At 44.9% G+C, this 13912-nt stretch overlaps 1 protein-coding gene across 4 annotated transcripts in view; it reads right to left on the bottom strand.

Moving 5' to 3' along the window:
* Nucleotides 1-13912, bottom strand: part of RBM47 (RNA binding motif protein 47) — a 734836-nt gene that overhangs the window by 28058 nt on the left and 692866 nt on the right. For 2 of the 4 annotated variants that reach the window (XM_069631764.1, XM_069631767.1), the window contains 2 exons: nt 9443-9649; nt 7735-7940 (listed from right to left, as the gene is read on the bottom strand). In XM_069631764.1, coding sequence (XP_069487865.1) covers nt 7735-7940; nt 9443-9649 — 413 coding nt within the window. The remainder of the gene's footprint in view (nt 1-7734; nt 7941-9442; nt 9650-13912) is intronic. The other 2 variants (XM_069631765.1, XM_069631766.1) reach the window with 2 other exon arrangements.

Below are 13912 nucleotides of genomic sequence, written 5' to 3'. Positions count from 1 at the left end.
TGCTTTGACAGGGAAGCTGTTGCCTATGGCAGTGCTCAGTTTAAATGGGGGCACAACTAGCTGTTGCACCCATCCCCTCATTTGGCTACCAGTTATACACTTATACCAATTTGCTTGTGCCTCGTAACCATGCATACTCTATCAGTTCTAACTGGTTTGCTCATTCTAAGAAGACCTTGCCCGTGCTGCATATTTGGGCCGTGTGGTGTATAATCTTCTCTACCCCTGTGGCACCAGTCAAAGACTCGGACAGCCAATGCATGCTGTGTCCTAAAATTAAGAAAATTGAACCTTCCTGCCTCTTCCATCTGAATGTGTTAAATGTGTTGAGCAGCAGTTTTCCCTTTTTCCACCAAGACTGCGCAGTATTAGCTATTTGCAGTGACAACAAACATTTGTCTTCATTATGGAAATGACCTACTTCTTCTTAGATACATCTTGCTGCAGTTGGTGCAAAAAGCATCAGCAAGCTTTTTGTGCTTCATTAGTAGAACAGGCTCATGAAAGCCCTGTTAAGATCATTGCAGTGAGGCACTTTGTCACACTTCCTTCAAAAGCTGCTATGCTCGAGACAATGTTTTTAATAGACTAGTCACAGGCTTTCTGCACTTTTGCTTCATCCCTTCATTCTACTTGTGAAACTACTCTGGGTCCCTCTCTGCAGGAAGATCGCATTGGTTGGCTGATCCTTTTTTAGATTGGCTTCGAACTCTAATTAATTGTCCCGCAGGGTAACTAAACTATTTGTCATTCTGCAGGCTCATCAAAACCTGGATATTTCCTGCTGCCCAATACCTTTAGCTGAATTGGTGGTTTGTTATCATGCACTCTTAAGTTCCAGAGGTAAAGGTATGCTCTACAAGAGGCGGATAACAATCCTCCATTTAATTCCTGTTTTCTCCTCTTCAAATAGGCAACCAAAGATTTTGCCTAGACACCGTCCCATGCCATGCTCATTACAAAATGATACCCCTACCCCATGCCACTTCCTTCTTTTTCCCTCACCGTATTCCTAGGCTGTTGTAACGCTGTCCTCCATCCTTTACCTTTCTCCCTCTTCACTAATTCAGCACATAGATGGCAACCATACAGGTGGTCGACGACGACGCAAACATCCTTGATGACAGCCACCACTGCCTCTTGGTTCTACTCGACCTCTCGTCTGCTTTCAACACAGTAGACCACTGGGTGCTCATGGACGCTCTACATCGGCGCATGGGGATCAGTGACATTGTCCTACACTGGTTCAAGTCCTACCTCGCCAACCGCCAGTAGTTGGCCAAACCCCTCAGCCCAAGCTAACTCTAGCACTGTCACCTACCTTCTGGGTTATCCAACCCATGAAGCGTGTGTCAGTTGAGGCTTTCACCACCACTTTCTCACCCCCTCCACCCCCTCTGATACCCTTGATGTTCTTACTCCCGTCATGAGGATCCGCTTGAAGCCCAAAGCCAAGTGCAACTCTTGGTACGACTCACACCTCGTCACCTTTAAATGCAAGTGCAGGGTGGCTGAGCGGAAATGGCGTGCTTCCGGTACATCATCTGACAAACTGGCCTGCCACCTGCTCGAAAGGCAATACCGGCTCTCTGTCCGCACCAAGAAGATCCCACATCCCAGCCCGCATCTCTGCGGCATCGTACAACTCGCTTGAACTCTAAAATCTGCAAGGAGATGGCCAAACTTGCTGCAGTCTCTACCTCTCCTGTCCCCTCCCAGGCTCTCTGCACAGCCCTGGCTTCTCATTTCATCTCTAAAACTCAGGACATCGTGTCCTCTCTTCCTCTCCCCTCTACTCCCTGCTCTTCCTCTGGTCCTTCTTCGGACACCTCTCCTCCTTCCTTGTCCGACTTTTCCTTGTTCTCCCCAGACGAGGTTTCTAGACAAGTCCGATCTATGAAAGTCTTGTCCAAACAGGTTCACCCTTGTTCCTCAAAAACCATCAAGGACCATATTGACACCCTGGCTCCTGCTCTAGCTGACTTCTGCAACCACTCCTTTGCCACTGGAGTCTTCCCCTCCCCCTGAAGCACTCCCTTGTGCACCCTCTTCTTAAGAAAACGTCTGCCAACCCCTTCCGGCCCGGCTAACTATTCTCCAATCTCCGTCACTCCTTTCCTGGGCAAACTCCTGGAAAAGCTGGCCATCTCTCAGTTTAGTCTTCACACTGAATCTGTTGGTTGTCTCAGTGACCTTCAGTCTTCATAGCTGCCAGAAGCACGGAAACTGCTCTCCTGAACATCCGTGAAGACCTGCTCTCCAACCTTGATTTCAACACCCCGTGTGTCCTCATCTTACTTGATCCCTCTTCTGCCTTTGACACAGTCAACCATGCCAACCATGCCATCCTGCTCAACAGTCTCCACGATAACCTGGAGATCACAGATCAGGCCCTGGCTTGGTTGACTTCTTTCCTCTCTGATCAACCCTCCCAGGTCCACCTTGGGTCCTTCCTCTCCTCTATCTCTACCTCTACCTGTGGCATTCCCCAGGGGTCTAACCTCTCTCCCTGGCTGTTCAACCAATACATGGCACTTCTTGCCCACCGAATTGCTGCTCTCGGCCCCAACTTTCAGTCCTATGCGGATGACAACTCATTTTCAGGCTCTCTTCCGCTACCTCTTCTCCTTCTCTAATCTCTTACTGTCTGCTATCCAGGAGTGGTGTGCCGCCAATGATCTCTTCCTTAATGCCATTAAGACCGAGATTCTCCTCATCAGCACACCTGCTCCCTCCTTTCCCGTCACTCTCTGTCCGGCCTCTCTTGTTCCTCTTCCTGCTCCCACCCGTGAGGCTAAAAACCTCAGGGTCATCTTCGACTCCATACTCTCCTTCTCTCCTCACATCTCTGACGTCTCTAAGAAGTCCCACTACTAGCTGCACTTCCTCAGAGGTATTCTTCCTTTCCTCTCCTTCCCCCATAAGATCACTGTCTGCAGAGCTCTGGTTCTCTCTAGGCTGGACTACTGCAATAGCCTCTTTCTAAATCTGCCCCCCTCTTGATCTCTGCCCTCCAACTCATCCAAAACAGGACTGCAAGGCCTCATGCCCTGGGATCGGATCTCTCCAGGACTGAAATCTCTGCGCTGGCTCCGAGTGACGGCGAGGATTAAGTTCAAACCCTCTGCATTGTCCACAAGTCTTTCTGGGGTCTCGGGCCTCAATACCTTCAACTCCCTCTTCCTAAATATCTTCCTTCTCGAGCTCTTCGCTCCACCACCTCCAACTCCCTCAGGGTCAGTCGCTTCTCCAAGCAACGAGTTGGTGGTAGATCTATTTCTTCTGCTGGGGCCTCCCTCTGGAACAGCCTGCATGCCTCTCCAAAACTTGAGAACAGTCTCTGGTTCCAGAAGCACCTCAAGACCTTCCTCTCTGCTTCTGCTTTCTCTCCTCCTCTCCCCTGCTGATCTCCTGGTTGAAACTGCACTGGTTACCTGGCTACCCTCTGATCTCGGGCCTAGGCCCCCTCCCCACCAGTTGCACACCTGCACTGCCACCCTACCAGAACTTGGCACCTGATGTCTGCACTTTCCTTGCACTTGCCACCAGCTGGCCGCACCTTTTATTTATTGTATTTATCTTTATGTATTGTCTTATTTATTTTACTGTTTATGTACTGCACTGCCAATCTTGGATGTCCACTTGAAGCTCAACCCCTCCAAGACCGAATTCCTACTCCTCACTAACAAAACTGAACATCCAGACATACAAACCAGACTATCCATCATGAGTTCATACCAAACCACCGGAAGGGTTCATACCCAAGCTCACCTCCTGGACCAACTCCCTTGGGTTCCACATCGACAAACACCTCTCCTTCAAGACACATATAACAAGAAAAACTCAAGACAGCTTTGTATCAACTCTCGCTCCTGTGGAAAGTCAAGCCCACCACTGGTCAAGCACTAGTCCCATCCTACCCGGATGGGGGCAATGCCCTCCTTGAAGGCCTCCTGTCGTCCTCCCTTATGCCCCTGAGAAGTGCCCTACATGCAGCTGCACACCTCAAAAACGGTCCACGCAGATACGACCACATCACCCCGGCCCTCATCAACCTTCACTGGCTCCCACTGCATGGACGGATCACCTTCAAATCTTGCTGCATCCTTTATAAGGCAGTTGCTCTCAAGTCACCTAGCTACCTTGCGGAGAAACTCAGCATCTCCAGCAGACCAAATCAGGCGCACCACCAGAAGCCAGGACACGTGCAGAGTTGAAATCCGCTGCTGCAAAAAGGAAATTACCAGAAAACAAGCCTTCTCTGCCTATGCCCCAAGACTATGAAACTTCCTCCCAGTCAGCATCAGACTCTCCTACAGTTCAGAAAAGAACTCAAGACCAAGCTCTTCAAGGAGTCTCTCCTCCTCAACACCTAGGCCATCATATCACCCCCCCAGTGCCAACTAACTCGATAGACGCCATCCGCCCCTCTCCTCCCTGCCACCCTGTACAGCTGTAGCCTCCCCCTTGTGCCCCTACTGTTCTGTTACCTCTGAAAAGCGTTCTTTTATGCATCTGTACGGTTGTATACCTCTGTAAAGTGCTCCGTTGTGTATCTGTATTGCTGTAAAGCACTATGTTGCCTTGTGAAGCTAGGTCCATGCTCAATAAATACAATACTAATAATAATTGATGGGAGCTATGCCCTTTGCACAAATTGGAGCAGGAAGGGGCTTAAGACTAGTGGCCAGCAATGGTGCCAGCACCAAAGGGTGCAAGGTTCCCATGCAGTTTCCAAAGCAAGTCAGTGAAGAGTAATAAGTGAAGAGCAGGTGACATTTTCATTTGCAGTAGGGGTACTCAGTGTAATTCGATGTGCATTTTGGGCGGTTGGTGGTTTAGGGCCCAAAAGGGTATTTTGGGGACAGGCATACAGCAATAATCAGGTTGGAAATCCTTCTGCAGAGAGCTGTACAAGGGGGTAATGTCCCACTACTCAAGTTAGTACTTTAAGGAGGCAAGCCAACATTACCTTCTGAAACTGTTCACTGTGTAAGACCTTGTCAGTAGCAAATGGCCAGATGCTAATGACCAGCAATTTAAAATTCCTATTAGAAAAGTGTTTGTGAACATTCCTTCATGTACGCACGTGTGGATGAAGGTTGTCAATATGCAATATTTGTGTATGTTTTAGATGTTTATGGTGTTTTGGTGAGAAGCTGAGTGCTCAGATGGCAACATGGCAAAACTGGAAAACGAAATTGTTAAAGAAATATCACCTGGGGAACACTGTTTTGAGTTGGCTGACACGTTAAAGCAACGGTCCTCCTGCTTAAGTACATAATGAGAAAATTCCCAAATTTACAATGGCAGACTTTAGCACACAGCATGAACACCCTATTTGAGAACAAAATTCAAACTAGCAATATAAACATGATGGAGTCATTTGGATCCACCAAACTCCCTACCAAGGGTACTAATACTTCCATCAAACTCATTTTTTTTTAGCCCACCATGGAGCCAGCTCTCAGGTTTGTGGAGGAGTTGAAAGTCCTACGGCTACACCTCTCCATCTACACCTCTCCATCCAGCAAACATTAGTACGATCACTTACAGGTCTGCAATTAATCCACCTCTGAACTATAAAAAAAATAAAAATAAAAATCACACCACCAAATTCAAACCTAGCAAATTCCCACCCTATTTCTAACATTCCATTCTTCGCTCACAGTTAGACAAGAATAACCTCTCTCAAACTCCACGTACAGAATGTGCATCTCAATTTCCTTCCTGACAGTGAGTCGGTCGACAGAACCTCATGCAGCACAGAACGAGGCCCGATGGGCATATTGGAGGATCTCTAAAAATATAACCAACCCTTGTCACGTATCCGACACATTCTTGGTGTGTGCCTCAGATTTCTGTCCTTTCCCTTTGACTTTTAAATGCCTGCATGAGCCCTCGGTCATCTTTTTGAAAACGTAACACCGGCCTTTCAACTCAATGTGGATTACACTGAACTAACATTTATACTAAACAATAACCCAGAGGAACACCAGCACAGCACAGGTTACCTTACAAGCATCGACAACATAATTGTTGGGAACAGTCTTTACGAGAGTTCCAGAAAATCTAACATTCTGGTTATATGGGATGAGCAGTGCTCAAGTCAAGGGTACACGCGGGGTGGACGGAGTCCACCCACTTTATTCAGAGGGTGGACTCAGTCCCCCCCCAGCTAAAACGAGAAACATTGAAGGTCCTCTTTGAAGTTAAGCCAACCTCGGAGATGAAACCGCAGTCGTCAGGTTTGTAGGCTGGACACTTCACCACTGCACTATGTAACCTGGTGAAGAATAACTAACAACTAAAGGTTAAATGTCCCATCTCGGTACTGCAAGTCCCAGGGAAAACATTTGTATTGGTTCTTGTAGTTTACAACATGCACACCTTTTAACGTTTTCAAAAACACTATTAGAAGAAAATATCCTCTCTTGGTTTTGTGTGTGTATTGATTTTATGAAAGGCAAATGCCATTCGTCTTGTGCAATTTGGGTGGTTATGCAAAGCCAATTTAATGAAATGTGAATATTTCACCTTGATATGAACATTTCCGGCGACGTCACATCCCATTCGTTTGTTGATGAGTCCCCCCACTTTAATTTTTAGGACTTGACCCCTGGATGAGGATTCAAAAATATTTACAATCCAAATGGTCCATGCCCTGGCAACCCTTGCTGCACAGGTTAAAGCACATTTCCAACTTCACCTCATCAAGACAGGGTCTATTTCGCAAAGTCGACATTGCGAGAGTGGTAGGGACTATGGCAATAGGCTTTACTACGACCATCCAAAGGAAAGCTTTAAAACAACTGGAACTAGCCCAAAATAAAGCAGTAACATGAATCCGTGCACTCAGCTTACGACCAGAGACGGTCACTCAGGCACATAAAACACTGCATTGGCTTCCCATTTAGCAATCAATGACTTTCCAAAAAGAAGCAAAGAGTATATTGGGCCATAGGGTCGGAAAACGTTTCCAGTCAACTCACGCAGTACAAATAACTAGCAGTGATCTTTGAAGCAATTTACATTTTTGGCAATCGTACACTGATATCAGCTTTCTAAAATCACTAATGCAATTGAAAAAAGAAACAATGCAATTAAGCCTTTTGTGGTACCTGAAACCCACTTCCCGTGCCGCCTAACCCAGATATTGCTTATTGCTGCGTTTTGGTTACAAGTAAACTCCGGGACACAATGGGGTGGGGTTCAGCTACTGTATTTATTATTTTCACGAGTGTGTTATGTTGGATGTACCTTTGTTTCATTAATACAGGCATTTCCATTTAAGGTGTCAATGGTCTTCATGGCTGCTACTTCTATGCCAGTCCCCCTGACCGCCCTGTCTGAGATTCTTTAAACATGCAGTTTATCCACTTATCACCCTTGACATATGGGTTCTTTGCCCCTTCCAATGTCTACTTAAATTAGGGAATATTTTTAAATCCCCCCACCTCCTCCCTTCATTCACTTAATTCTTTGTAAAATTTTCTTGCTCGTCTGTGTAGTCCGCCCTATGTAGCAAATGTTCTAACCTTTTTTGTTAAAACCTCTACGAATCTATCGCTGTGCAACACAAGACCATAACTCTTGTTAAGTACCATGCATGGATGTGCATTTATATTTGCATGTTCTAAATAGCACTTGCACAATATACGTGTGTACAGTGCCATGAGATCCTGAGATGTTTGGGGGAGGACTTTAAACTGGTACACTATTCAGTGAACTTACCTGAAAAGGTGGCGGTGTCGAAACTGATGGCATTCCTGCTGCCGCAGCTGCAGCGGCTGCTACTGCTGCTGCATTGGCAGGGTCAGTCTGGACTGCAAGCGGACTCATCATATGATCCATTGCGTGGATTTTACCCTCTTCCATCAGTTTGGCAGCGGACGCTGCCTGGAACACGGAGTATTGGCCCCCAAGAGTGGGGATTGCCACTACGGAATATTAAATAAATGCATTAGTATAAGAAAAAGGAACAAGGCACAATAAGATGTCTTTGCTATGCGTATATCAAACCCAAAGACACCACCACCACCGCCCCCCACTCGCCCCTAGGTACAAGTGGTATACCCCAGAAATAACAATTCTTCATGGATGAAACTTTCTAAACAAATATTTGAACAGAGTAGATGGCTAGCACAAAGTACACACTTAGTTCATTATGAGCCCCATTTCCTACATAAAAAAAAAATAGGTTTAGATCCCTAACATGCGCCAATAAATTGCTCCGGTGCAATTCAGTAAATACCCAAAATGTAGGTAATGTAAAATCGAAGCCCTTATCCATCTGTCTGTGCAAGCTCAATGAATTCCCTCCCCCCTATTATTGTCAACTCCCTCAAACTTTATGGATGCGTTTCTCAACACTGGTCCTTGCAAAATGCTATTCACAAAACTTGGACATTTCATAACTTTTACTCAAAACTAACTGTGCCAGAAAATAACCACAATGCTGCAAGTTAAAATAACATTTAACTACTACTTTAGGTGGCAAATCTAACTGGAAACCCATGCCATAACACTGGTGTGATCTTTCTGCTCATTTTAAAGGGTTCCCAGGATACCACCCTAAGCTGCAATCTAGAGTGCCTGGAATCCTACCCACACCAGTGTCTCCATGTATATCAAATTCTAGGTGCATATGTGAATCTACATTTTAGAAGGGGTTAGTCCTAGTACAGACGGCATACATAAGAGTTGATTAAATGATTTTTTATTAGCTATAATCACAACATAAACACAAATGATTGGGAATCTTGCTGGCGAAAGGAAGAGAGTTTCTGCAGAGATATTAGAAGCTTTAAACCCCCAAAAAAGTCCCATACAATTTTTCAACAATTTAGTAATTAAATGGGTATTTAAATCAACATGGGCAGGTAGAGTTAATCAAGTCCTAAATTTAGACAAATGATTCAATATCCCCCTCATCGCACCCCTTCCAAGTCCCAGACCTACTCTATAACACCATGAACACTTATAAAATAGTCTATATTAAAAGGTGGGCATATCCTAGGAAACCAATTTTTGTGCGTGAATGGCTAATGGCACCAGCACCTCTCACTTTCCCAGAATAAATGCTTCTTGAAGTTGACCACCAGAAGAATGTGCATTTTAAAAGGGATCTGGACTACTACCATAAGTCAAATAGACGAATACAATCCTGCTATATAGGTCATTAAAGGGGTCCCGCCTGCCTATTATTTCTGTCACCACGAGCACTTGATCATCTCTTAAATTAGACCAAGCGCTGTCCAGTTTTGGATGAGTTCATGGTATACAGTTTTAGCCAGATCATAAAGGAGAGCTTGGTCTGATGGCAAGAGAGGGCCCCGGATGAATAGTGAACAAACTGAAACTATGCACGGCTATATTACAAAAATACTTTGACTTATAACTGAGCTTTAGTAATCTGTGAACAATGTACATTAAGACTAACCTGTACCGGGTTTAATGGCAACTTGATTGACAGCCGGCATTTCCAAGTTGGGTACAAGTTCATAGCCTTTTTCTTGCAGTTTGCCCTTCCCTTCATGATACCTGCTATATATGCCACGGCCTGCAGAATATCCCCCCAGGTAGGTGCCTCTGGGACCTGGGGCTCTGTTGCCAGCTGCACCTCGCCCTCGGCCTCTTAGGCTGCCTGCTAATACCAACACAACACAATGATCAGTAACAGCAGCAACAACCACCGGGTTAGTGCAAACTGCACACATTTCAGAGAAAAACAGTGGTTACTGTAGGGCCTGAAAGGCTTCAATTGGGACAACGGGCACTTCGAAACAGACTACTCACTGGCCCGATTCACGTCAGTTTATTTAGTCAGGAGCGCCCCTTTATTTATTTAGAAATGGTGCATTTCTTAAATTGGTGTTCCCCAAGTCAAGACTCATTGCAAAGTTCCCTGCTTTGATGAGTGAGCGGTTTCGCAAGGACAGAGCTTTAAGGTTTTTGTCCAGTTTGTCTTGTGCATTTATACACAAACTGAAATACAAGACAGTGAAAAAGAAGGGGCGGGTGGACAGGCGTCCAAATATAGACCCTCACAAAAAAATCAAGGAACTTGGCAATGGATTTGGACCCTGTCGCTTATTTGAAAACGTAAGTGTTAGTACTAAAGCAAGGGGAAAATTAGCTCCTGAGTAATTAAACGTAAAGAAAAGTAATTATTGGGTAGTTTAAAAAATATTTTACACGGCTGGAGTGGCATCTGAATTCTGCAAGGAGTGGGGGTAACAAAACATTTACCGTTTAACATTTTCACAATCTGAGCATTACTAAAGGGAACTATCAAGCGACAAATTCACCCTACCTTCTTTTTCCTTGGAGCATACATATGAAACATTCTTATACTTTTTGCTATATTGTTTGCCATGCAACTGACCTTTATGTACAACACCGCATTTCATACTATTCAACTTTTTTTTGCAATTCTACGAAGCAACACACCTACAAGGTCAAGTTTTGTCTAGGGAGCGTGTGTCAATGGAGCTTGATCGGAGCGCATACGACACTAGGACTGAATGTTGCCCCTTCAGTGAACTATTGACTGGCCGGCACGTTTTCCTGTCTTCATAAGGCTTTGCTGTGGGTGTTGACATCTCAGTTGATAGGTTGTCTTGAGGCCACATGCTTCGTTACTCATCCAAGTGCCATGGTTCGGTGCCGGACATGGATGTGGGACAAACGGAACCCATACGTTTGACCCATGTTTGGAAGCTGCTGCCTTCACCCATTTCACTGAAGTGTACTGCTCAGGTAGAAACAGTGGATCGGCTTTTACTGACTGTGCTATTTCCCAGTACAGAGAGTCTAACCATGTGGAAACATTTGTTGCCAGGGACCTTTTGACTTTCTCTGGTATGTCACTCGTTTTGACCAATCATAGCTAGAAGATATTGGCCAAAGATATAATATGAAATCCCATTAGTAGAACTATGCCACCCGGTGTAGCTCTCCTTCAGTGATCCAAGCTATGGTCAGACATGCCAATGACCATTTCCTGGTACAGATGCACCAACTCATCTGCTCAGGGCTGCAAATAATTCGTTCACACCAATTTGTCAACATAATGACACTATTATATGCAGAGCTCCGAGTGATAATCAAATTCTGCGTATGCCTGAAAGAGCTGCCAAGATGCAGAGACTAGTTTCTAGCTCTATATTACCCTCCTATTTAAGTCCCGAAAATTGTGGTTCGCTTTACCTCTGCAGGCATTCAGTCTTCCCTATGAACGGACCCAGCGGCCGCCTCATACTGGCTCTTCGTACTCATTTTCGCCATTCTGATTGATTCTGTGAGCTCTATATTCTCGTTAATGCAAGGCCTCGTTACCAGCTCTTGAATGTATATCCAGAGTACGGAGTACCCCTCATCTGAGTTCCCGTACCTCGACTAGCCATGTGTTTAGGAAACTATTCAACAGTCAGTACTTTGCTTATTTTTCCTTAAATTTGTTTGAGCAGTTTTTCTGGTTTAATTATGGCCAGAATATGAACCCGTGTTTGGATTATACTGTAAACAGTATTGTGATGTTCCTTTTGCATGAGGGGAAATACCACACAACTTTCTAAAGTACATTTGATTGCCTGGCAGGACTTGGGAGCTGCAAAGTGGTCCTCATTACATGAGCCGGAGTGGGTCTGGCACCCATTGGACTGCATTCCGTGGCCAGTCTCTGGCCTTTAAAAGCCAAGGAAGGTGAAGTGAAAAGTCCACAACACAAACAAATAGGACTATATCAGAGGGCATCCGTCGAATGCACCTTATTGCCAAATGAATGACACTATGGGGTCATGATCAAAGCTGCCATCGCAACATTCCACCACCAAGTCCTAAATGGCAACAGAAAGGGGAAACGGCATCAGGGTGAGGCTGCATCTACCTGCATGGCATGGGTCTTATTTTGCTTATTGTTGCTTCCATATGAAAACAATACTGCTCTGATGCCATAATCAGCAGCTGCCCAAGCAGTCATTTACAATCTTTTAAAAATAGGAACAAAGAACTTGCTTTTGAGATGCCAGATGGGTTCGAAATTGTCTAGTACTTGTAAGGCATAAATACCTTTTAGAGGAACACTGGATATAAATGAAGAGTTTTTGTAGCATGATAGCACCCCTCTGGGAATACTGCCAGTTGAATATGTAAGTTATTGCGATTTTAGCCCAAGTGCCCTTTCTTAGCGAGGGGTAGGTTGCCATCAAGGGGCAGAGCCATTTAGAATTAAACATTAAAAAAAATAATCCTTAGTCTGAAATCTAAAACAAATAGGATTGCCACCACACCACGTTTGCCCAGATAGACCGGATTTCTAGTGTTGGTTGCAGTTGTCCCAATTTCCGCTCTTAAGGCTGTTTAACAATTCCTTGTCTGCTGGGGACTGAGGTAACAGATTACAAAGCTCTGAGCTGTTAAACACAAACAGTTCCATAAAATTCAGGAGTGGAAAAAAGATAAATTTAAAAAAAATACCTTCATGGTGATTCAGGTTCTCTTAGGCCGTGCTCTGCCTCCTTTACAACTGGTTGGCACGGATCGGAAAAAGCGGACTCACAAAGATAGCTGCCCCTTTAAGAACTTCGACGTGATGGGACCATCTTGAGTGTGTGCATCCCTCCGTGCGCCAGCACCCTCCCTCACCCCAACATCACAAACTGTCCACACCAAGTTAATGATTTCATCTGCCAGCGGTTATGATGAAGTATATGCTTTTAAAAGGGATGGCTCGGTGGGTGTTGTGAAGGAAGATGAGTAAGGACTAAGAACTTGAATCACCATGAAGGTAATTTTTTATTTTTTCTCTGTTGTACTGCTCTCCCGTCCTTCCAAACTAGTTGGGACCAGACCAAAAAGCATCAGAAATAGTATGGGTGGAGGAGACAGCATATAGAAGATTCAACCAAACAAATTTCACTGCACCTCTTGGCCGAACCCGACATCTTTCCTGGAAGATGCATCCAATCGCATCTAATGTGTAATGTTTGCAAAAAGCAAGAGGAGCAGCCCAGGTAACTGCTCTACACATTTCAGCAACGGGAACATGCCTAATGAAGGCTACTGATGCTGCCTTGGCTCTTGTGGAATGAGCCCGAAGTCTCTGCGGATCTCTCAGGTCATAAGGTTCAGCGATACACAAGACTACCCACTTGGCAATGGATGCCTCAGCAGCTTTCTTACCAGGCGAAAGACCAGCATATGTCACACAAAGTTGGTCTGTTTTTCTGAATGGTTTTGCTCTTTCTAAATCAAATTTTAGAGTATGTGTCACATCCAAGTTATGTAAGGCCTCTTCGGCCGGAGAAGAAAGAGGTCTGAGATGAAACACCGGAAGGACTATCTCTATATTTAGATAAAAATCTGATACAATTTAGGTAAGAATTAGGGCACCGTATGAAGGGCTACCTTATCTTTATGAAAAAACAAGATACGGTTCATCTGAAGAGAGCGCCCCAAGCACTCCTACTCCTCTGGCTGATGTAACAGCTACTAAAAAAGCGGTTTTCCATGTTAAGAGATCCAAATCACAAGAAACCATGGTTCAAATGGCTTGTGCATTAATGTAGAAAGAACCAGATTCAAAGCCCTCTGTGGCGGAGGATCAGGAATCGGCAGATGTAAGCGAAGAAGGCCTTCAAAAGGCCTCCAGATTCCCTCATGTGAAAGGGAAAAAGAGGTTCTCTCTATTCAAATAAGCCCCTATTGCCGACAGATAGTGTTTACAAGTGTCAACTTTCACACCCGTTGAAGCCAAAAAGAACCTATAAGGACACCACATCATTGACTGAAGCTTTAGTGAATTGAAATCACGATCCAAAGCCCAATGGCAACGCCGCAACTATTTGGTTCACTATCGTTTCTTCATGTGACCATGATTTCCAGAATTTCGTTTAGAAAAATTTACATG

The sequence above is a fragment of the Ambystoma mexicanum genome, chromosome 6q (assembly GCF_040938575.1).
Source record: "Ambystoma mexicanum isolate Mex_15411 chromosome 6q, UKY_AmexF1_1, whole genome shotgun sequence".
NCBI classification, from domain to species: Eukaryota; Metazoa; Chordata; class Amphibia; order Caudata; family Ambystomatidae; genus Ambystoma; species Ambystoma mexicanum.
This window is presented reverse-complemented; position numbering and strand designations above follow the sequence as displayed.